This window comes from Psammomys obesus, unplaced genomic scaffold (genome assembly GCF_907164565.1).
Source record: "Psammomys obesus unplaced genomic scaffold, mPsaObe1.curated_primary_1811, whole genome shotgun sequence".
NCBI lineage: Eukaryota > Metazoa > Chordata > Mammalia > Rodentia > Muridae > Psammomys > Psammomys obesus.
The window spans coordinates 22671608-22697194 of NW_026596064.1; the positions used below are offsets into that span (position 1 = coordinate 22671608).

A 25587-nucleotide genomic window follows, 5' to 3' on the forward strand; every position below is an offset into this window, starting at 1 on the left:
AGAAAGACCTGGAGGGGACAGGAGCTCCACAAAGAGAGCAACAGAACCAAAAAATCTGGGCACAGGGATCTTTTCTGAGACTGATACTCCAAACAAGGACCATGCATGGAGATAACCTAGAACCCCTGCACAGATGTAGCCCATGGCAGCTCAGTCCAAGTGGGTTCCCTAGTAATGGGAACAGGGACTGTCTCTGACATGAACTGATTGGCCTGCTCTTTGATCACCTCCCCCTGAGGGAGGAGCATCCTTACCAGGCCACAGAGGAAGACAATGCAGCCACTCCTGATGAGACCTGATAGACTAGGGTCAGCTGGAAGAGGAGGAGGACCTCTCCTATCAGTGGACTTGAGGAGGTGCATGGGTGGAAAAGAGGGAGGGAGGGTGAAATTGGGAAGGAGTACAGTTGGGATACAAAGTGAATAAACTGTAATTAATGAAATTAATAAATTTTAAAAATAGAAACAGAAAAAATAATAAGATTCACAACACAGTAAAAAATAGGCTTTGAGTGTTGTATAGGCTAATGTCAGTATTCTGAGCATGGTTAAGTTCTGGTAGTCCATGGGTTAGATGTCATAAATACATTTTTCAGGTCAGCCATTTTTAATTTACTATTGGTTTATCAGTATGTGACCCTGATCAAAGCAAGTGTCTGTGCTTAGGGGGTTGAATTCTCGGTCATTGCTTCTGTATATTCTCTTCATCTTTTTGTGTGTGTGTGTGTGTGTGTGTGTGTGTGTGTGTGTGTAGGTTGAAAACAATACTTGAGAGTAATTTTTCTGTCTCAAAATTACTGAAAAAGTGATTCTTTGTGCAGGTGCAAGTGTTAGCACACGAGAAGAATCAATAGTAGAAAAAGGGAAGAAAACTCGACCTAGAACCCTAAGTGAAATCATGGTAGAAAATCAAATCGAGAAAATAAAGAAAATCGTACAGCAAGCTGACCGGGCCCAGCTTAAGATTCTGCAGCGCAGAAAGGAGTGGGAAGAACTGTGAGTCACGTTTAGCTTTTACTCTTACACCTCTGATATGTGACCCACAAACATCACGTCGTAAATTTTGTATTTGTTGACATGGCCGTTACTTACAGAAAGAAGTAAAAACTACAGACAGGATGGAGATACAGGAAGGGCCAGCCAACATCACTCCAAAGTGGTCATGTCTCTCGTTAGCATTTCTATGTTCTCTGGTGTCTGCTTCAAAAAGTCTACTTGGATAATATAGTCAGAATGTCTTTTAAGGGTTAAGAATTTTTTTTTCTGTCACAATATTATAGAGAATATGATATCAATCATTTGAATAAATACCCAGATGTAAGACTGGCAGGACATATGATGGTTTTAGTTTTCATTTCTTGAGGGAGTTTTTGTCCGTGTGCTATAATAGTGCTACCACTTTTTCATTAAGCTAACCATGCACAAGAACTCCCATTTCTCCACTTGTCTTTTTTAAACATGCTCATTGGACATTTGTGTGTCTACTTAGGAGAGGAGTCTCTTCAAGTTCTTGCCCATTTTCAAACTGGCTTATTAAATCTCTTTTAATATCCTAACAGGTTAAGTTTAACTGCATAGGAAAGCTCTAGAGTATCATTTAGGTGTGTATGTCTGTGCCTGTATGTGCTTGTATGTTTTTAGTGCACATGCCTGTGTGCTCGTGGAGGTTAGAAGAATGTGTTGGATCCCTTGGAGCTGGAGTCACAGGCATTTGTGGGACACCTGCCAGGTCACGTGAGTGCTGGGATATGAATTCTTCTACTTAATGATTGCTCAGCAGGCAATCGTAACTATCTCTTTAGCCTCCCCAAAATTTTACTCTTAAATTCTCCTCATATTTTATATTGTTATTGTCACCACTTAAATCTATTCATATAGTATGTATCTTTAACATTTTTAAGTTATTGCTATTTTTGAGACACCTTTTAGCTTTTATACTAGAATTTTAAAATTACTTATCCCCTACTGTAAAGTAACAGCAGTATGTATATTCCGTATCTATTTACCATCACAAGTCCATTTCATACTTTTTTTTGTGACATTGTATTTCTTTTATTCTTTCATTCTAATTTGAATGACTCCATTTGGCATTTCTACCACAATAGGTGGTATTGAGGAACTCCCTGAGTTGCTCTTGATGGGGTCTCTCTCTCTCTTCCACCCTCTTTCTCTCTCTCTCTCTCCCTATCTCCCTTCTTCCCTTTTTCCCTCCCTTCATCCCTCACTCCCTCCCTCTCTCCCTCCTCCTTTCCTGTTCTGAGACCCAAGGCTGCCAAGAGATTTACCAATTCTTTAGGAGGCTCTGGAGAACACAGCTCACTTCCCCCCCCCTCCCCCCACAAGGAGATCCTGGGAGCTGGATTTTTTTTTTTTTCACCTGTTGAGTATGTGGTAGGCAAAGGAAAAAAAAAATGTCCTATTCCACAGCCTGAGTTGTCGTCGTCACTCTTCTCTGGCAGCTCTGGCTGTGCAGTTTGCCACAGGAGTGCTCTGTGGAACCTCCTTGGCAAAGCAGACTAACGCCTTTTCCACTTTGGAAAGGGTTGGAGGCTGGGATCTCAGTCATGGGCCTGGGGGCTGACTCTGGTGAGGTGTCACCTTCAGTCACTTTCTTCTCTGCTGTCACCAGTTTCACTTCTGCCCGAAGTGCAGGAGCCTTTGAGGATCTGAAGGGTTTCTCCCAGAGAGAAGCCAAATTCCTCCCATATCAGTGTATTCACGCAGTATTACTGAGCTTTCTGTTCCATCTTGCTGACATCAGTCTGCGATGAGGATTGACTCTGCCTTACTAAACCTTTTGCTCTCTCTCTTATTTTTGTTTATTTTATTGTCTGGGGCATGTTATATTATGTTGGCTATATATAATGAGAATAGGCGTACTTGTTCATTGCTAATATTAGGGAGCATTGCTCCATCTTTTCATGATTCTAAGTGCAATTTTTTTTATTAAGTTGAGTAAATCCTCTTTCGTTCCTAGCCTTTGCATTCATTCATTTGTCCTTATGACTTTGTTTCACTATGTGACCCACGCTGGGCTGAAGCTTATCCCAAACCTCTTATCTCAGGGCTGGTACCACTGGCAGGAGTCTCCACACCTGGCCTATGCTCAGCTTTAAAAACCAACCGCAGACATTTTATGAAATTTATAAAGCATGGAGTTTTATAAAATGTCTTTTTTTTCCCCCACAAGCACCCTTTTAAACTTATTTGTTTGCTGAATGGGGGACATGTGTGCACCTGTGGAGGTCAGAGGGCAACTTTCAGGGATTTGTTGTCTCCTAATACCATGTAGGATCTGGGGACAGGACTCAAGATATCAGACACGGGGACAAGTACCTTTATGCTCTGGCCCAGAAAAAAAAATTTTTTTTTAATAGAAAAAATTTACTTGTGTGGAAATTAAAATATCATAATAACTCTAGTATTGGTCAAAATGATTTTAATATGTATATTAGGATGATCATGCCCTTTTTTTCCTTAATTGTTAATATTTGGGTTGAATTGAATGATATTGAATGTTAAAGTAGAATTCATAGCTAAAACCTCTGATACTAGCATATTATCCCATAAAATATCACTTGATTTGATTTGCTATTCTTTTGAGAACTTTTATGTTTATTTTGCTGAAAGTTTTAGCCTCTGGGTCTGTGAGTGTGTGTGTGTTTTATCCTTTCTGGGCTGCTATCAATGAAATATGGACTTCATGAAAGCAGTTGAGAGACATTTGTTCCTGCTCTGCTTTTGGGAGGTGTTTGGATAGGCATGCTGTTGCATCTTTCCTATATATTTGATAGAAGTCATGAGTAAAACCAGCTGATTTTGTAGTGGTCCTGAGAGATAATCTCAAATAAAAATTCAAATTGCTTATTAGGTGCTTTTCAGATTTCTAAATTTCTTCTTGGCTCAGTTTTTGCAAACTGTGTCTCTCAAGGAATTGGTGGATTTTTACCTAGATTGTCCCTATGGGATGTTTTGTTGTTGTTGTTGTTTGTATTTGTTTCAGACACATATCTTTAGTTGAGGGGAATTTAGTATAGTTGCTTATTAATATCATATTTTTCTTGGACATTCTAGTTGATCATTTATTAATCTTATTAACATTTTCAAAAAACTTTTTTTCATAGGTATTAAAATAACTGCCTACTTCCTGCATTTCTGATTTTAAAAATTATTTACTTTCTTGTTTTAGCACTAACTGGGTTTTTCTTTTTCCTGACAATGTAAAGTAAGTGTATTACCTTTGATTCCATACCTTTATTCTTTTCTAGAATAAGCCTTTAAAGTATAAATTTCCTTCTAAGCATAAACTTGACAGCATTTCATAAGTTTTCATATATGTTCATTTTCATTCAATGCAAAACATTTTCATGAACCCTTAGACTTTCTTCCATTACATCTGTTTCATTTAGATGTTTGCCGCTTGGTTTCCAAATGTTTGAGATTTTAAAAATTAGATTTTTGGTTAGATTTCTTATTTAATTTCTTATTATCATAGAAAGTAATTATGTTGGATCTGCTGAAAACTAGGCTGTGGTGCTACATTCTGTCAGAGTTCAATGTGTGCTTGATAAATCGTGTGCCTCCTCTAACACCGCTGGGCACAGTGCTCTGTGAGAGCAGACTAGGGCAAGATGATTAATAATGTTGCTCAGGTCTCCTCGGGCAGGGTTGCTCTTGACTATGTCCTATAGTCGATAAAGTCCTTCAGCTGGCGAACAACATCATTCCTAGAGATGCATAAACTGTCAGCAGTATTTGTCTGCAGCTTTTCAGTAACTGCATGTTTCCAACGATCTGTTCCTTGCCAAGCTCTCATACTTGACATTTTAAGGCTACCGAGTGGCACTCATCCACAGAACTGAAGGCAGCCCCATAGATTTCTGACAGTGCTATTTCATATAGCTCTGTATTCTTTCCACAGAAGACCTAGCTACTTTGGTCTCTGTCTCCTCAACTAGTTAGCTCACCGGGTTACATTCTGGTCTATAGGATTCTGATCCTACTTTCTTTGTAAGCTAGTAATGTCTTTCATTCGGAAAACCAGGAACTAGAATTACTTTGTTGTATCTCTCTGAGGAATTTTTTTTATTACATATCTTCATGTCTCTTGATGATATTTATATGTCTGAATGTAGCTGTTTCATATATTTTTGGTCCAATTTTCTAGTTGCTTACATCATGAAGATGGTTATGGGCCTCATTTTTTTGTTCTCTGGTGCCTTCTTTTCCTTAGCATTCCATGTGACCATTCTCCCCTTTAAAAGTTATTTCTTGGGATGGAGAGATGGCTCAGAGGTTAAGAGCACTGGCTGTTCTTCCCAAGGAAGGTCTTGGGTTCAATTCCCAGCAACCACACGGTGGCTTGTAACCATCTATAATGAGAACTGGTGCCCTCTTCTGGCCTGTAGGCACACATGCAGACAGAATACTGTATAAATAATAAATAAATAAATAAATAAATAAATAAATCTTTTAAAAAAGTTATTTCTTTTGACACACAATGTATGTGTGTATGTACATAAATGAGTATGTATAAATGAATGGTTGTTGATGAATACACAGATTGCATGGGTTCCTCTGCTAGGTCACATCGTGTGTGCCCAGAAGGCTTTTCTCTTAAAGGAAAGTGCTGGCTGCAGGCCAGGATTATAACTGTTATCAATTAGTCTACTCAGACCCGTAAAGTAAAGAAAACTTTACTTTCAATAATTATAGTGGCATGTCAAAAATTCTCAAAGAATTTGCAAGAGATACCCAAAGATACCTTAGAGCACCTTAAGCCGGGAGTTCGGTTTCTTTTAGAGAGTAATTCTTGATTGTTGTCTTGGTATGAAAGCTTGCACTGATTTGTCTCTGTGGAGATAGGAAAAGTGAGATGCATACATTCACAGCCCAGCAATGAAGGTTACCAACTCTGCCTAGCATTCCATTTCACTCTACATGCCTGCTCCCTGAGGCTCTACCAAGAAAACAACATTCAAATTTTTTTGTGGCCTCCTCCTGAGTCATTCTGAGCTACAGTTTTTTTCTAGTCTTGTTTATTTATTAATATAATTTTATTTTTTCCTCTGTATCCCCAAACTATATCAATATAACTGGTTTGATAACAGTTTTTGGTCCTATTCTCAGCTGCTCTGATGATTCATTGCTTTTTGTACCTCCCAACTGCTGTTTCCATGGAATTCTGGGAGGAGGTGGCCAGGGCACATTTAGAGTCCATTGTTAGATTTATGTCTACACTATCTACTTTTCTGATAGTTACAAGAGCAAGCCTGATGATGACTATGAAGATCCCAAAGATGTTCAAGCTATCAAAGAAGCCCAGACCTGCATGGGGGATTTCAATCTGAAGACAGCCCCTGACTACAAGATACCTGAGCACATGAGGATAAATGCTGCCAAAAAGGAGGAGGAACTGGGTGTCCTTGACTCGATGGTACTTAACCCTCCAGGGAACAGGAAGTCCCACGTAGTCAGGAGGGGCTTGAGATGAGAAGCATGCCTGGAATGGCTGGCGAGCACTATGTTGGGATCACACACCCTGGGAGGGAGGGTTCAACTTTAATTCCAGAGAACAATTGCTCTATGCCACTTGGGGAGTGGGTGGGGCCTCCAAGACTAGGTGTACATCATTGGTTGGAACTAGGCACTTCAAGGATGCTTCATTTGGATTAAACAGCACGCTCCTATCAGAGGAATGGAAACACAGCACCTAATTATCTTATAGGTGCAGGGGAGGGAGAGCTAGCAGGGAGCTGTGTCAGAGGCCATCTATCAAACGTGGTTAGGGGCATCTGTGTCTAAAGACACTCTCCAGATAAAGTCAGGCAGAGTGCAAGAGGTCCTGCTGGAAAGAGGAAGTCCTACCACTCTCCTGCCTGGGAGAACTACAACCTCAAACAGCAGGGCTCCTCCCGACGACGATGAAAAGCACCCTAGATGTTAGCTAGAGCCTGCTCAACCACCCATTTAGCTCATTGATCCACACAGGTGTGTAAACACAGGAATTTAAAGCTGGAGGTGATTTTGATAGCAGTCTAGACCACGACCTCTTTTTATGAATGATTACACAGGGACCCAGAGAGGACAAGAGATTTATCTATGAGTATATCAGCTCGTATAGCAGAACTTAACATTGATTATATGGTTCAACACCACTTCTTGCGGGGGAAAGCCCTGTACTGTTTCCTACATGAGATGTACACACTGAACTTCTGAAATTCAGTGAAGTCCTTGGTGGCTTTGTTTTCTGGCTGCCACACACCACTGAACAGGAAGAATGTCATCATTTAATCTTTTCTTTGCATGACTTCTATCTTTTGCCAGAAACTCAATATCAACCAACCAACCAACCAACTGTTGGTGATCATACTGGCTCTGATCCTCATTTTTCTTATTAACTGCTTTTTTTTTAAATTCCTCATTCATTCCTGCATTTCTGAAGAACACTAATTCCTCAGGCACCTTTTAAACCAATAGGAAATTGCTTCTGCACACAGAGAGGCTCAGAAGGTATCTGGCTACACTTTTAGCCACCTAGTGTGGCTGTAGAGACCGCACAGTTCAGGGTATCACACTGGCAAGGGTTCCAGTTCTGTATCTCATGGATAGCATATTCTGAGAAATAGAGGGGGGAAAAAAGGTGTCTTCTTCTTTTTCACAAAAGATGATATTTATGCCAGTAGTATAAATAGCTTGGCATACTAGCTAATATCCACAAATGAAAAATCATAGACGATAACTTTATTCTTCTGGACCAAGTCAACACTTCAGACACCTTATTGGTGACCGTTTAGAGTATTTCTCTAGCTATTATTTCTTTCCCAGGGTAACTTTAAATTTGCCCGTTTTTATTTACTATTATTGATTTATTATTTATAGACATATTTTATAAGCACATTTAAAAATTTATTTTACGTGTAAGAATGTTATTTCTGCATGTGTGTCTTTGCACCAAGTGCATACACGGTACCCATGGAAGCAGATGAGGACTTTGGATCCTCTGAAACTGGAGTTACAGATGGTTGTGAGAGGCTAGGGTCAGATGGAAGGGGGGGAGGACCTCCCCTATCAGTGGATTTGGGGAGGGGCATGGATAGAGAAGAGGGAGGGAGGGTGGGATTGGGAGGGGACAAGGGAGGGGGCTACAGCTGGGATACGAAGTGAATAGACTGTAATTAATATAAAAAATAAAAATGTAATAATAAAAAAGAAATGGCAAAGGGGAAAGAACCATGTGGGGAGAAAAGGAAGTATCCTTTGCCATCTATGAATAGCAAAGAGAATATGAACATTCTAAGACACCTCAGTGCACAAAGTTGAGAGATTTACTACTGAAGTCAGCTTTGGTAAACCATCGGTGTATAACGCTTAGCAGAAGACAAACATGTTCAAATTAAAAAAAAAAAAACAAAAACAAACAATCAAGCAAACTATAAAAAGTTTGTTTTCTAAAGAAAGGAAGAGAAAGAAAGGGTATGAAGTTGTGTGACTCTGGGAGGTGTTAGGAGAAGAGAAATCTTGATCAGAGGGTACTTTTTGAAAGTTTTTTCAATAAAACAGATAAAGGCAAAAAAAAAAAAGTCTAAATTTCCATCTAGGGAAGGTAGTTAGTTAATGTCCTTCCTTTCCCGTAGCAGAGAGTGTCCAGTCCAGCTTAGCATAGGCTTTTGAGAGACTTCCATGAAGACACTGAGGGACAGGAAACTCAACCTTGCAAACCAGCAGAAGAGATCAAAGAGAAAGAACTCCAGAGGTCACATCAAGACTGGCCTCCAGTCTTAATGGGTGACCCGTGAGAGCCAGAGAAAAGCATAACTGAGTGCTGAACAGAAATGTTCACTTTTCCCTAGGCCTGACAGTCCAAAGATCAAGGGTAAATGGCATCCCAGACTGCCCTTTGTGAGAGAATTGTGATGTTGTTTCCTCTCTCGCCCTTGTTTCAGGCGTATGGAAAGAAGAGGTACATGAACAAGTGTATCCTGTCCCTTCGAGATCTCAAGTTGGCCGTCGTTGAGGAGATCCAGTGCGTGGTACAAGAACTGAAGAACATTCAGTTATCCATCCCCGTGTCCAAGCACATACCCCTTCCCCAGGTCCCACAGATATACCCAGAAGAAGTTCCAGAAAGGAGATTTCAATACGACGAGGAGACACTCTTGAGATTTAAGAGAAAGCAACAGAAACGCGAGGATGAACCACACGCCAGCAAACAGATAATATCTGGCAGCATCGGTGGAGAAGGGTTAGGGTTTCTCAAACTGTCATCTGGAAAGGAAGGCGATTTGACCACAAGAGACTCGCTGTCGAGGTCATCCAAGGCGTCAACATTCCTGGAGCTTCCAAAGTCATTGGAGTTTGAAAAGGCAGAGCCAAGCGAAGTGGAGCTGGAGATTATAAAGAGAGATGAGGTCAAGCACTTGTACATGCAACAGTATTTGTGCAACAGGGTAAGAGGTGAAAGCGAGCCTCTGCTTAAAGCTGAACGAATGAATGGTGGGAGAATTTGGTTTGGTTTGTGATGGACTGACAACATTTTTTTTATATTAACCTTTCCCCAATGGCTGGCCAGCTCATTATTCACTGATGGCTTGTTTTTCTCCTGATCATTGGTCCCCTAACAAGTCTTTGAGCTCTCTGTAGGAAGCTGGAGCTTTGTATCTTTTTTCATATAGGGCAAGACATCAGAAGACACTGGCAACTGAGTAAAGTCATGGGAAGGGGATCCAGAGGGACGGCTTTGGGAAGATAAACAGGAAGCACAGAAGGCACTTAAAAGTGCATCTGTTTTCCACACCATCTTCTCTGTGTCTCTGCTTCTGACTGTCTCTGGGTCTCTGTCTTTCTGTCCCTCTGGTCTCATTCTTGTAGCTCAGGTTGGCCTAAAGTTCACCATGTAGCCCAAACTGGCCTCCAAGTTGTAGCTGATCCTCCTGTCTCAGGCGCTATAATCCTCAGGTGCTGGGGATTATAGGTGTGAAGCACTGTGCTGGTCTATTCATCCTCCTTTCTTTAGATTGTGGTTTGCTCCAGGGGGTGGCTGTATTTGTGGTGATGACTGGGTTCAAAACTATTCTAGAACTGGAATGACAGGTGCTGTTATTCCCAGGGAAGCCAGAACCAGATACAGTTTAACTATGGAAAGAAAGAACCTTTTGTTGGATAGATTTCTCCCTGCTCCCAGGCCTGTGGAAGGAGCCCCTTCCTCAGCTCTTTTCAGCTCTTCCCTGCAAAAGTGCTCTCTGGAGCCTCCCAGCCTTATTCTTTATCATCAGCTGTGCTCCATCCAGGTCCAATCTCCCACTATTTCTGCCTCCCAGGCTCTCCTTTTTACCACCATTTCATACCAGAGCTTTATCCTCTACCGCCCCCTTGATTGCAATGTCTGCCCTCCAGTACTGGACCATCAGTGAAAGCACACACTAGTCCAAACCCTCTGCAGCATTTCCTGCACACATCCTCTCCTTGTTTCTGGACTTCTTCACACCTTCAGCCAACACCTTCTGTCTTATTCTTGTCTTTCTCAATGTTTCATGCATGTTAGTTTTTTTACCTTACAAAGTAGATTATACAGTTCTTCTGGTTCCCTCATGATGGCTAGACAGAAGGGATGCCAGATATACAGTAGATGTTCAGTCACAAGCTTTTCGATAATCACATTAATTTATTAAACGCTTGTTGGCCGTGCCATATACAGAGACATAACGGTGGGTGATGGGAACACAACAGTGCTCAAGAAAAACACTCACTATCCTTATAAACCTTGAAAGCTAATCAGCTATGAGAGCCAGCAGAGCAGGCATAACTGTACAGACGCAGAGATGCGTGTGGTCCAGTTTCAGAATGGCTTTCTGAAAAAAGAAAAGGCCCTCCTGCAGCCAGAAAAATTAGCAATAATTCACCCATATTGAATAAGCATAAAAGGAAGCCCAAATATACATTCTATCACCACAACTTAAAATACTGATTTTTTTTCTTTTTCTTTTTTTTTTTTTTTACTTTGGTTGATTTCTGTACTTTAGCACTCTAAAATTCTCTAGCAATTTGACCACCACAAACTCACAGACCTCTTCCTGTCCATTATTCTCTAGTAGGAGAATTCACATACAACAAATTTTTGACAGTTGAGACACTCTGAAGTGTACAACCCAACAAATAACACTCAAAGGTCTTCCTCTTCCCACTGAGCGAGTTTCCTTGGGGCATCAACATCAGGGCTCCTTCTCAGGCTCTTTATAAATTCTGGGATGAGTAGGCAGAGCTGTGACCAATCAGAGCACACACAGGGATATACAGTTACCTTGGCCATAGTAGAATAAGGTCCAGATCAGGAATCAGATCCTACCTTTATAGTAAAGTAGCCTTGATTACAGGTAAATCCTTCTTAACCTCATTTCTTAATTTGTAAAATGTGATAACTGAACAGTTTCTTGTGACTCTGTAATTATATTTACCTATGTAAAAATATTTTCCATTCTATATTTTAAGCTTTTTTTCTCCTCTCATATATTACATTCTCACAAGTTCCCCTTCTTCCACTCCTCCTCCCCCTCCCTGAACCTCCCCTGTCTCCCAGATAAACTCCTCCTCTGTTTCCCTCCAAATAAATAAAAATCAATCAATCAATCAATCAATCAATCAATAAATAAAGCAGGCTTTCTAGGGATATCCACCAAACATGCCCTAACAAGATACAATAAGACTGAGCACAAACCTTTATATCATGGCTGCACAAAACAACCCAGAAGGAGGGAAAGGATCCAAAGAGCAGGCAAAAGAGTCGGAGACATCCACACTCCCATTGTTGAGACTCCCAAAGGAACAATAAGCCACACAATCATAATACATATTCAGAGGGCCTAGCTCAGACCCACACTGGGTCAACATTTGTCACTTTGCTTTCTGTGAGCCCCTATGAGCCCTACTTAGCTTCTTCTGTGGGCTGTGTTTTTGTAGTGTCCTTGACTCCTCTGGCTCTTAAAATTCTTCCTCCCCATCTTCTGCAGGATTCCCCTGGCTCTGCCTAGTGTTTGGCTATGGATCCCTGCATCTGTTCCCATTGATTGTTGGATGACTCCCCTCTGATGACAATTGGGCTAGGCACCGATTTTCCATTCTATTTTTTTTTTAATTTTTTTTTTTAAATAAGGAGCTAAGGGTAATGTTTATTCAGACTTACTGTGAGAAAGCATTGAAAGTGGGTTAGAAAGAGGATTCATAAATAAAGGATGTCAATAAACAATGGCTTAGTCAATGGTGATGAAATAGCCTAAAGGACTGTAGTTACAGAATTCCCACCACTAAGCTATACAAATTTAATGCCACTAACAATAATTCCAACAGGCTGGGAAGTGATGGCACACGCCTTTAATCCCAGCACTCAGGAGACAGAGGAAGGTGGATCTCTGAGTTTGAGGCCAGCCTGGTCTACAGAGCAAGTTCCAGGACAGCCAGAGCTGCATAGAGAAAAACCTGTCTTGAAAAACCAAGATGGTGATGATGATGATGATGATGATAATGGTGATGATGATGATAATGATGATGATGATATGAAAGCACTGAAAGTGAATTAGATAAAGAGGATACAGATATATAAAGGATCTCACTAAACAGTAGCTTAGTCAGTGGTAATGAAGTAGCTTAAAGGACTGTAGTTATAGAATTCCCACCACTAAGTTATGCCAATTTAATGCCACCAATAAGTGAGTTTAAATGAGCACATAATTACATCTCTAGTCAAAATAAATGTATGATAAAAATATTTTAGATTCTGCTAGTACTGTTGAATAGTTTGAAAAAAGAACATTTGCTTTTTAACTTGTACATCTTCAAATCTGTTTCAGATCAAAGAATTGACTATGACTTTTGATGCAGAACTCCATCTTCTGAGACACCGGAAACTGAAGCTAGACACTAAGATGAAACTATCTGACCTACACCATGTCACGTTATTTCAAGAAATGCTTCTCCTCAAGAATTTTGAAAAGCAGGAGAATATTCTTCAAGAGCGTGTTAATTCCTTAGACAAAGAGGAGCAAGATATGCAAGTAAGAACAGGCCAAATCCTAGTTGGCTGTTCTCCTTAAATTAGGGGAGATTATTACAGTGTGCACCACACGGCCCCAGGGACCTGAATTTGACTCCTTACAACCTGTGTGAAGAGCTAGGCACAGCAGCCAAGGTCTGCGACTCAAGCCCGGGAGGCAGGAAAAGGAAGGTCTCTGGATCTTGCTGGTCAGTCAACCTAGCCAAATTGGCAAGCCTCAGGTTCAATGAGACACGGTGTCTCAGAAAGACAAGATAGCCAGCAAGATAGTTCAGTGGATTAAGGCACTTGCCAACAAGCCTGATGGTCTGAGTTCAGCCCTTCAACTCCTCATTCACCCCAGCAGTGGCTCTCAACCTTTGTAATGCTCCGAGCCTTTCACACAGTTTCTCCTGTTGTAGGTGGTCACCATGAAATGATTTTCATGGCTACTTCATCACTGTAATTTTACTGCTGTTATGAATCATAATATAAACATTTTTGGAGAGAGAGGTTTGCCAAAGGGTCACAACCTACAGGTTGAGAACCAAAGCTGGAAGGAGAGAACCAACTCTTGAAAGTTGTTCTCGGACAGCACAAGTATTGTGGTACATGTATACACACTTATGAACACACACACTCACATACACACATGTAAGAGAAAGAGATGTTTAAAAACAATAAAATAGAGAATGGTTAAGGAAGACACAACATCTCTCTCTCCCTTCTACACATGTGTGAATATGTATACCCCTACACACATATGAACATACACACACAAACAAAATCTAGGAACCATAGAAAAACATATTTGTTTTTCTGATACTGGCTTAATTTTCTTAATAAAATTATCTCCAGTTGCAACTATTTTTAGACAAATGATGTAGCTGGTATTTTGTGAGGACACTTCTATTTGTCAACTGATAGTTTCACACATGCATACAATGTACCTTGATCATTTCCATCCTCCAGCAGCTCCCTCCTTCCAGCCTCCAGATCCTCCCAATTAATATCTTACTTCTCCTCCTCCTTTTCTTTTCTTCTTCTCCTTCTCCTCTTCCTTCTTCTTCCTCTTCCTCCTCCTCTTTCTCCTCCCCTTTCTTTCTTCTTCCTCCTCCTTTCTTCCTCCTCCTCCATCTGCTTCAAAATGTAACCCAGTAAGTCAAATTAGAGCTGTCCACAGGTAATCTAACAATGGCCACCCACCCCTTACCCTCCCCCCTAAAAAAAAAAAAGACTTCCTCTTCCCCAGCATCCATTTGTTTTAAAAACCTCCTTTCCTAGATTTGGGTTATCGCGATCATGTCATCATTATTCATGCTAGAATGCTGACTGCTTTTATTTTGTTCAGGCCTTATGCAAGTAATCATAGCTGCTGTGAGTTCATAAGTATAACGACTATGTCATGTCCACCAGACAGCCTTTTGTAGCCCTCCTCCAGTCCTCCGGCTCTTGTATTGCTTCTACTCGTCTCCTGCAGTATTCCCTGAACCTTGGGGCAGGAGTGATGTAGCTGTTCCAGTCTGGCATTCAACAGTAATTCATTCTTAATATTTTGACCAGTTTGGGCTCTCTGTATTAACTGCTGCCCACTACAAAAATAAGTTTGTTTTTTTGTTTGTTTGTTTGTTTGTTTTTTACCAAGGGTAAGAATAGCACTAATCTGTAAATGTAAACACAGATATTTAGAAGTCAATTTGATAATATGCCCATTTAGTGATACACACAATAGTGATAGGTTTCCCTTAGGTTCTGTGATCTCCCCTGCCTTTGACCAGGTTCACAATGCCAGGGAGGAATTCCTTCCTGTGGCACAGCTGCTGGTTCGCTCCCCAGATGATTCTGCAGGGGTCAGGTTTCAATTGCTGTCGTCACTCTAGGCAGTACTTTTTGAGACTCGTGTCTGGTCACAGATACTGGTCCCATCAGTGGGCAATCCTTCATGGGTTGAGTCGGCAATGCTAGTCAGTCTTCTGGGATGGTCCTTCAGAAAGCTAGCTATGAATGCTGGCCCTGCCCCATGTTGGGGGCACCATTTCAAACCTGTGTGGATATGTTTCTCTGTAGGCACTGTCTTATCTGAGTGTCAGTAAAAATCCCAATTTGGCCCAGTGGTGGTGGCCCACGCCTTTAATCCCAGCATTCAGGAAGTAGAGGCAAACAGATCTCTGTGACTTTGAGGCCAGCCTGGTCTACAGAGCAGGTCCCAGGACAGCCAGGGCTATACAGAGAAACTCTGACTCAAAAAAAACAAATGACAACAACAACAAAAAACAAAACAAAACAAAATTCCAACTGGGCGGTTTTTTTTTTTTTTTTTTTTTTGAGAAAAGTGAACATTCCAAAGATCCAAAGATACCAAACTTGAATGATGTTTTTAAAGGACATAAATTTAATCAAATAACTAGTTCCATGAACATCAGGAATTTAAATTTCTGTCAAGAAGCTTTAAAACGTCTGTAGCCTCAAGCTTTGCATTAGAAAGTGCGCTTCGCTCTGAAGCTAGCTCGTTAGAAACATTATATATCATATGTCCTTTCCTCCCTCCCTCTAGTGGAAAATAAATGAGACCCTTAAAGAGATGGAAGAGAAAAAGAATGAAATCAACAGGCTCCAGGAACAGGAAAAGGCACTCTATGCTGGCTTCCAATCTGCCCTGGGGGAAAATAATAAATTTGCAAACTTCCTCATGAAGGTCCTGAAGAAGAAGATTAAGCGGGCGAAGAAAAAGGAAGTCGAAGGAGACGCTGGTTTGTGTCCCTCCCTCACTTAAAAGAGACGTAACTGAGTTTTCTATCTGGTGCTGCCTTCGCCCACTACCTCACAGGCAACATAGATGTGCTGTAGAGACTAAAGAGCAGGGGCTGTAAGCTGTTAGGATGTGTTTGAACACCTGGAGTGTGAGTGCATGTGTGCATTCGCACAGGTGTGTGATGTGACATGATGTGATGTGTGTGTGTGTGTGTTGTATGAATTAATACAGACTAGTTCACCACCTCTAGTGAAATGCCTCTCCTCTCCTTTTGTACTGTTAGAGTAAGATTGGTAAGGTTGTCTTGCCGTCTTGGCCTTGAGTCCCCTACATTTGAGAGACGAGTCCTTTGTCTAATACGTGGTTCACAATTTTCTTTCCATCTGTACCATTTGTGTCTGCAACATTTGTTGAGGAGGTTGTCTCATCCCTTTGCATTGCCTTTGACATTTTGAATTGCGTGTCACACAGTTTTCTGTGTCTATGTTCGTGGATCTCTCTGTGGGTCCTCTCTTCTGTTATGGAAACCTACACCCTTGGTTCCTGTAACTGCACAGTAGGTACCATGAAATCCGGTAGGCCAGTTTCTCCCACTCTCATCTTCTTTTCCAGAATGCTGCTTTTTCAGCTGCTCTAGGTCCTTCACATTTCCGTATGTTAGAATAATGTTTATATCTATAAAGAAATTTTGCTGGAATTCTTACCAGAGCTGTGTTAAACCTGTGTGGCAGTTTAGCTCTATATGTCTCTGGACAGATCTTGCGTGCTTGCCTGCTAACCAGCATCTTTATGCTTCAACACAGAACTGTTTTCTTAGATCTTCACCTATCTAGTTCCCTGTTCGAGGTGATTGCAAGTGGAATTATACTTTTGCTCTCCATATCTTCATGCTTATTGCTAACATACACAAGTATGTTTGGTTTTATGTACCTTTTTGCCTCATGTTCCATGGATTTCTTAGTTCTAGAAGGTTTGGGTAGATCCTTTGGGAATTTCTGGGTAGAAATAATTTCATCTGCAAACATGATCCATTCTACCTCTGGTCTGTATTTATAGTTCCTTTCCCTCTCCCTCACCCCTTCGCATGCCTCAGACATCCAGAATTACATACACTGAGATGGAAGGCTGAGACCCTTGCTTTATTTTTAACCTTACAAGGAAAGCATCAGTCTTTTACCATTAAGTATCTTATTTCCTTCAGGAGTGGGTCGAGGGGCTTCCTCTGTTTTGTGAGTTCTCATCATGACTGCGTCCAGAATCCTGTCAGATGTCTCGCTGCAATGACTGATGTGCGTGGATCTCCCTTCTCCACCTCTCCAACACCCCCCCCCCGTCAACTAACATGGGAGAATTTATTGGTGACTGTTGATTGTTGAACGAGACTTCTCCCTTGAAAGAAACCATCGTTGGTAGGGTATAACATTAGTTTGTATACTGCTGAATTTTAATTGATAAGTTTCTTCTGCATTTGTTATAGTATGCTATGGCTTGTATCCCTCAAGGGTTCCTGTATTTGGTGCTTCTTAAAACTTAATACAAGACACTTAGGTGAGTGGGGGTGTTGCCTTTGGATGGATTAACAGTTCTCACCACAGTTCCTCCATAGAAGGATTAAATAGGTTGTTCTAGCATAGCAGGAATACCCCCTTCCTCAGGCTCTCTCTTGCTGCAGTCATATAATCCCTTTCCCATGTGCTTCCACTATGACACTATCCACTAACCCTCATCAGAGGCCCAACATAAGGTGCTGCTGATCTTGGCTTTCTAGCTTCCAAATCCATGAGCAAAATAACAGACTTTTTCTTACGCATAACTCAGCCTCAGGCATTTTGTTATAACAATGGGAAATATGCTGATAGAATGTTCATGTGGGCCATTGGTCAGTAGTCCTCCTCTCCCTCCATGTTTCCCTTTCTTCCCTCCCTCTCTCTCTTCCTTCCTCCCTACCCTCATTCCCTCCCTCCCTTCCTCCTCCCTTCCTCCTTCCTCTCTTTTCTTCCTTCTCTTCCTCCACTTCCTTCTGTTTACCTTTTTCTCCCCACTTCCTCTTTCTCTAACTTAAATATGAGGATAATGGTCCCATTCTGTTACTGGGGACATCAATCTTGGTGTTCTTAGTCTCATTAATAAAAGAATTTAGAAACAGATTTGGAAGGGAACTTGTGGACAATTTTGTTAAGAGTCTGAGAAAGACAACACAACGGGGCAAGGAAGCCATAAATCTCAGCAGTTTTCAGGAGGGAGACGAGAAAGAGAAAAAGTCATTTAGCTTGTAAGGAAGCAGGCAGGTTCAGTCCTGGAGGTGTGCAAGCGTCACACGGGAGACAAGAGCACACAGGTCGGGGGTGGGCTTCAGGAAACAAACAAAGAAGAGTGAGAAAGCCCGGAGTGTCCAGGAAGTCATGGTCAGGCTTTCCCCGGTATGCTTGGATTTATGCACCTCTTCGCCTCATATTTCATGGATTTATTAGTTCTAGAAGGCTTGGGTGGATCCTTTGGGAATTTCTGGGTAGAAATAATTTCATCTGTAAACATGAAAAAGTGAAAGCAGGGAGGCCACAGTGTTATTTATGTACTGGGAACCCTGCAAACAAGTGCATAGAGGTGAGGTATCTAGGGAGGAAGGTACATTACCTCATTAAGTGGACAATTATTTCTTTCATCTCTTTAGCATGGCCATAGTGTAAATCAGCTCCCAGGGTGAATGGATTCTTGGCCAGGTCTCCCCATAGTGTATAATGTTCTAATCTTTGGAGTAGATCGGAATGTCGTATCTCTGCCCAGTTACCTCTGCTAGAGGCATTCCACTGTTTGACTAGGGGGAAATGGCTTTCTGTTTATGGGCCTCAGCATAGTCCTTTTGTCCATCCTCTGCAGCCTCCAAGGTTACTGTAACCTTTCCCTCTCAAGAGTGGAGACGGGTATATTTTATAAAAACTCATTATTATGTTTACATAATAATGAAAAGTCATTCACGACCCTCACTAAAGAGCAATAGACTGTCCTGGTGTCTGCCAAAATGAGGGTTTAGGGTGGGGAAAAAAGTAGAATTCAACTCTGGGTGCAAGAATAAATGATAACCTAGAGCAGAGGAGCAAGGGACTGGCCAGTGAATAGAAAATTACTAACGAGGAAGGTAATTCTTTGCTAAAATCTAGCAGAATTTTCACTGAAGGCAGGCCAGAGTGAGAAGCTGTTAGGGGCAGGGGAGATTTGAGACTTCTGTCAGCTGGCAAGGGTGTGGATTGACTAAGCTAGCTTAGCAGGATTCTTGCTGTGACCGGATTCAAGGAGCTGAGGACAGGATGGGTGCATGGTCTGTCTCTTTAGCTGTCTTTAAACTCTTCCCACTGGGAGCTGAGGACAGGATGGGTGCGTGGTCTGTGTCTTCAGCTGTCTTTAAACTCTTCCCACTGTGTCTCTTCCCTAGTAGTTGACGATTGGGAAACCCTGCTTTTGGTGCTGTAAAACCTGCTCTACTAATAAGATCATCTTCTCTCCTTAGAGGAAGATGAGGAGAGTGAGGAATCCAGTGAAGAGGAGTCCAGCCTGGAGAGCGATGAGGACGCATCCGGATCTGAAGATGAAGTTTTTGATGATTCTATCTGTCCAACGAGTAAGTTGGGCAAAACCTCGTGTTCTCTGTGCAGTGGGAATGTGGGCTATCAACACGGAGATGGTCCTTTCCTATTTATCTGGTAATAACATTTAAGAAAAGGATAGTTTAAAATGTATGAAGTAAAGCCAACAAGCATTTTGGGATGGCTTTCGGGGAGAATTATTATCCGGTTCTTTAGGCAAGTTTTTATTAATAAAAATTAATCTATGGAAGCCAACTGCTGTTTCAGAGATATTATGAATTATGTAGCAAGTTAATTTATTAGGTAAGAGCACTTCACACACTCACATACACACACAAGCACACACATGCACATACACACACACACATATTTTCTCTCTGACAAACTCACTCAATTTTTTTTATTTCAAATCTGTAAGGCCATTCCATACAAGCTTCCTGGAAATTGTCGCATGCATATATATATATATATATATATATATATATATATATATATATATTTTTTTTTTTTTAAATTAGTGAAACTATCCCAGAGTCATTAGGTCAACATGCTTACAATCTTTGTAAGTTGATAGTTCAGTGGAGAAAATACAATCCATTTTGTTTATAAATTGATTTTCCAGACATTTTAAACAAAGTTTACTCAAAAATTAGACGTTTTATTTCAAATAAAGCTTAAGTCTTGCTCTGATTTTGAGGACAAGAGTCTTGTTTTTTTAAAAAAAAATTTAATTTTTATCTATCTGTATGCGTATGAAGGTGCCCGTGGAGGCCGAGGGGATAGGATTCCCAGGCCCTGGAATTACAGGTGGTCCTACCACCTGACAGAGGTACTAAGAACTGAACTCAGGTCCTTTGCAAGAGCAATACGAGCTCTTAACCAATGAGACATTTTTCCAGCCCAAAGACGAGACTCATATTTAAAAAGTTACAATATTTGTGAACAGAATAAAAACCTGGTAATTCGCCTTACTACATTACAGTGGCATGAAAGGGCTTGAACGTCACACAGCTGGTCTAACGGTCAAGCTGGGCTGAAGCTGGGGCTCCTAACTCCCCCTTGCTTATTCCCTTTTATGGTTGTTGTGTGTGTGTGGGTCAAACGTAAGCTCTTATTCATGCTAGGCTGGCACTCTGCCACTGAGCTACATTTCCAGCTGTTAGGTTTAAGAGGCTGTGTTTTACTACGTAGCTTAGCCTGGCTTTGAACTTCCAGCCCTCCCTTCTCCATTTCCCTATTGCTAGTATTACAGGCATATGGCACCAACACACAGTTCTATTTCAATATCCTAATTTCATATTTTTATCTATTCTTCAGTAAATAATTATGGCTTTGGTGTAGCATACCTTGAATAAAAGTGTGACCTTAAAGCCTGTTGCATCACACACAGATTATATCATGTCACCTCCTTTAACGAAGGTTTTTTTATCTATAAAATAAGGATAATTGGGGCATCAGAGATAGCTCAGTGGGTAAAATGCTTGTGGAAGAAGTGTGAGGACCTGAGTTTGGATTCCTAGAACCCACATAAAGCTGCACAGGGTAGCAGAAACATAAGAACCCTTAGGCCTACTGAACTTACTGGTAAACAACAAAAGACCCTGTCTCAAACAAGGTAAAAGACATTATTGCGTGACAAAACTTTTCCTGGGGAGAAACATACATGTCTGCTCATCCCAGATAGGGAACCCACACCAGACCAAAGTATGAAGACCACCAAAATCCAATTTGGCGAACCAATGACTTTTGTTGGGATTACTTATGGAAATATAGGTGAAGGGCTATTTAAGGGAATGACTCAAAGTCAGCTACTTGCACCAAGACCCATGGAGTATGGGTGGCAGCTCACAAAAGCTGAGAACTTGGAGCACAGCGCACAGCCTGCAGGCAGCTCAACAGGTTGGAGCATGTCCCTTCCACATGACTCTGGTCTAAAGCGCTTCCAGGCACCTCAGCTGGTTTCTGCCTCTGCGAATGGATCTGGCCTCAGTCTTCTTTGCAGCTTGACTGGTCTGAGAGTCTACTCTGCAGCTCTGCTTCTATACACTGGAACGGAAGGCCCTAGTGAATCTTGTCAGTTTCAGGGACTTTCTGATGTTATTTGGAGTTTTTACCTTGCTGCTTAAGGGCCTTCCCAGTAGGGTAGAATGTTTCAGTCGCAGAGAAAACCGTTACACTACCAACAAGGACTCTGAGGTTGTTCTCTGACGTCCACACACGCATACACATTTCGTTTTTAAAAGAAGGAAAATAATTTCTCCCCTGCAGGGTCTAGCTTGGGTCTGTGACTAGCTGAGAATAGGCGTCATTGATTCTGACTCTCCAAGCTGGTCCTAGCACACCACATTCCCTGTCAAACAGTGCTGCCTTCTTATTTTTTACTCTCTTTTTAGACTGTGATGAAAATCTTTTTGAACTGGCCCTCCAACTCCGAGAGAAAAGGCTGGACATTGAGGAAGCTTTAGTTGAAGAAAAGAAAATTGTTGATAACCTGAAAAAAGAATATGATACAATCTCCAAAAAAGTATGGTGGTCTACCCTACTTGCTTGTCTTCTAGTGTGCGTCCACACTCCTGTTACATAGGCATGACTTTGCTAGATCTTCTCAGAGAAGAAACGTGTCAAAAGCTACTGGAAAGCTTTTGAAACGAAAAGTATCAGCTCAGGATACCCAAGACCAAGTTCTCAACCCAAAGGAGATTTCTTTTCCCTAGAGGGAGAAAGGACAGGGAATAAGAGACAAAGACAGGAGATACAGGATGAGGCAGAAGGGGAAGTGAACAGGGAGAGGGAGAATGGGGTATTTGTCCTGGAGGGAGAAAAGGACTGCCTCTGGATAGAGAGGAGACAGACTTGGGACATAGGAAAAACTATGTTAGGATGACGTCTTTAATTTTAATTTGGCATGCAAATTAGGTGAGCCAAAGGGGGGCTTTTCATTGCTAGACTTCAATACTTTCATAGCTGGATCTTGGCAGTCAGCCTCAGGAGGAGGAAATGCCAAATAAGGGAAAGACATTGGGGGTTAGCTTCCAGAATGCAATCTAGTGTTTTTGAGGAGTTTTGTTTTGTTTTTAGCAAAGCAGAGGGAATGGAAGAAGGGATGTGCTATGGCAAGCCAGAGTTCCTTTACCTTTCCCTGAGCATCACGAGCCCAGGAGTATGGCAGGGCCATTGGTCCTTGAATGACTGCTTTCTCTTTTCACTTAACTGTCTCCCAACTTTTTTTGATGACATAATTCTATGAGCAACAGATATAGTACATACTACATAAAAATGGGTGTGGATTTAGAAATAACATTCAGGAAATAATTGGCTTAGTATATTAGCTATGAAACATTCTTAGAAATGAGATGAAGATAAAAGTAGGAACAGAAACACAAGTATTTTCTCTCCCGACTCTGTCTCCTGGGGCCGAGGTCACAGAGATAAGCTCCTGGAACTTCACTGCCCTCTCCTTTTTCTTTTGACTTTCTAAGAGGGAAACTTTTGTTTAGAACAACGTCATTCAACTTGATTCACATTTAGAATTTTTTAGCGGATTTTTTGTCTGTTTGTTTGTTTGGTTTTTCAATACAGGGTTTCTCTGTATAGCCCTGGCTGTCTTGGAACTCACTCTATAGACCAGGCTGGCCTCAAACTCACAGAGAGCCACCTGCCCCTGTCTTCCAAGTGTTGGGATTAAATGCGTGTGCTACACCATCTAGCTTTTAGTGGGCTTTTTTTTTTTTTTTTTTAATGAAATGTTTAGGAATGCTTTTGGGCTTTTTAGGAGGTAAAGAGCATACTTTGAGAATGCTGTAGCTTCATGCTTTAAAATGTCATTTTATTAGATTTCTTAGGGTCATTATAACAACAACAATAAAATCTTCTACCAGTCTGACAAATGCCAAGGGCTGGTTTTCATACAGAAAATATGAGACACACACACACACACACACAGAGAGAGAGAGAGAGAGAGAGAGAGAGAGAGAGAGAGAGAGAATTTGACCTCTTATTAAAAAGCTTTTATAATTCTAGGAGACAGGAATGGCTGACAGGTAACACGCATCCTAACCTGTCAGGAAGAAAGTAATACACGTTTCTGGGCTGCAAGGGTAGACCCATTTGCATATTTGCCACTTCTGTCTCCCCTCTATCCAGAGGTAGTCTGTCTGTACGGTCATTTGCCACCTTGGATGTGTGTGTGTGTGTGTGTTCACTGAACAGTGTCAATAACTCTCATGTGGCTCTGTTCAGGTAAAAGTTGTGGCAACAAACCTGAACGCAGCCGAGGAGGCCCTGGAGGCTTATCAGCGGGAGAAGCAGCAGAGGCTGAACGAACTACTGGTTGTCATCCCTCTCAAGCTGCACCAGGTGACCCCACCAAGACGGGGGCAGACACGGGTTACACCTAAACTTCCCCAGAGAAAGATCCGTGGTTCCCCAGCGGTGTGACATGGTGCTTGGTGGGGGATTCTGTCTGCAAAATGATATTCTAACCCTTCTCATGCGTTCCGTCTGCTAACTAAAGGAAAGCACCGAAACACATGTGTATGTGTCCGTGGCCCACAGTCACGCCACCAGTCCAGTCATTTCAGGTCTGGAGAAATGACATAAGAGTGAAATGGCTGGAAATGGAGATTTTGGGGGTCTTGCACACAGGTCACTTTCCAAATGAGGGGAAGCCTTATCTTAACATCATTTATGTGAGAGGCCAGGACAAGAGAGAAATATTCTTTTGTTTTCCATCTCTGTCCATCCCCACTGTCTACTTGAATAACAACTTACCTTAGACCGTGAGAATTCATATCCATGGGAAGAGAAAGGCTTGCTGTAGACTCTTGTCCTGTTAAGAGGCCATTCTTCAGGGGCAAGAAACACTCCAAAAATTCGTTTATTCATAGTCTGTGTGACCTAGCTCAGACTGATTGAGCTCTAGGTAATAACAGTTTGTTATGTCATCCTTGAAATGCCTGTCCCATTGTTAGGAAGTAGATATCAAGGGAGACTCGAAAGTTGGCTGTTCCCAAAGAGACCCCATATGGCTTATTCTCAGATGACAAGCTTCCTGTTTACCTGGCCGCTGTCACTGGGGTGAGCAAGAGAGAAGCCCCAGGGTGAGGAGGTTATGCAGAGGAGAAAGGATTCCTTCTGCCTGGCTTTCAGTCCGGCCTTGGTCCGTTTTGGTTCTGATTTCTATTTGCTCTGTTTTGTTCTTGTAGATAGAGTATATGGTGTTTGGGGAGGTGCCTAATGACCTTTCTGGGACCTTGGTCTTCTCCAACCACTCCCTGAGTCGGCTGCAAGAGCGAATCGTACAGCTCCATGACGAGAACATCAAGCAGCAAAAACTTAACAAAGAATGCCGGGAGAGGCGGAAAGTGCTCGTCCGGGAGAAGAGCGAGATGGCGAAAACCATCCTCAGTGAGTGGCCCGTGGCCCATCAGCCACACTTAACGGGTCCTAAAGGAAGCTAACACAGGACTGATTTTCTCTTGGAAATCAGTAACCACAGACCCAGCACCACCGAGAGGAGACAAAACACCTTTCCCTTCCTGTTGTAAAGGGGAAAGAGGTCGACAGGCAGCGTGTTTCTCTTTGTGTGTGAGAAAACATAGGATAGGATGGTCTTCTCTGCTCCAGGCTTGACGCACAGCACAACCCCTCCCCTTTCTGGCACTGTGTGCCACGCCCCAGGGCTCGCCACCCGACAGCTGCATGCGCGCAGACGTGTTTTCACGTAGCGTGGTAAACTACCCAGCATACCTCTGTGACGATATTCCCAAGTCTATGGTGTAATTTCCTAGGCCGTGATTTAGTATTCATATCGCTTCAGGGAATTTATTCCGTTCAGCTGCTACTGCAGCACCCCATTTTATGAATATTAACGTATTTGCTTCTCCAGCCACCTCTTGAGCACTAGGCATCCATAAGGTTTCATTACCGCAGTAGGCCTTTAGTACGTGGTTCGTCATGCACGCATGCGTAAATGGTCTCTGAGGTCTAAGAGCATTCATGCATTTCTCAGTGCCCCGACATATTGTCAAAACTCTCATCTGCCGAGTGCCTGAGTTCAGGCGTCCTTCCCAAAGCAGTGTGTGAGAGCTGCCTGGCTCTTTGTTTCTTTCAGATCCTAATATATATAATAATATAATATAATTAATATAATATAATATAATATAATATAATATAATATAATATAATATAATATAATATAATATAATATAATATAATATAATATAATATAAT

General features: G+C 41.7%; 1 protein-coding gene across 2 annotated transcripts in view; it reads left to right on the plus strand.

The window, feature by feature from the left end:
• Cfap44 (cilia and flagella associated protein 44) overlaps positions 1-25587 on the plus strand; it is a 75121-nt gene that overhangs the window by 44119 nt on the left and 5415 nt on the right. For both annotated transcript variants that reach the window (XM_055625049.1, XM_055625050.1), the window contains 9 exons: positions 821-995; positions 6258-6435; positions 8945-9448; positions 12842-13045; positions 15578-15773; positions 19281-19391; positions 21750-21880; positions 23596-23712; positions 24561-24762. In XM_055625049.1, coding sequence (XP_055481024.1) covers positions 821-995; positions 6258-6435; positions 8945-9448; positions 12842-13045; positions 15578-15773; positions 19281-19391; positions 21750-21880; positions 23596-23712; positions 24561-24762 — 1818 coding nt within the window. The remainder of the gene's footprint in view (positions 1-820; positions 996-6257; positions 6436-8944; positions 9449-12841; positions 13046-15577; positions 15774-19280; positions 19392-21749; positions 21881-23595; positions 23713-24560; positions 24763-25587) is intronic.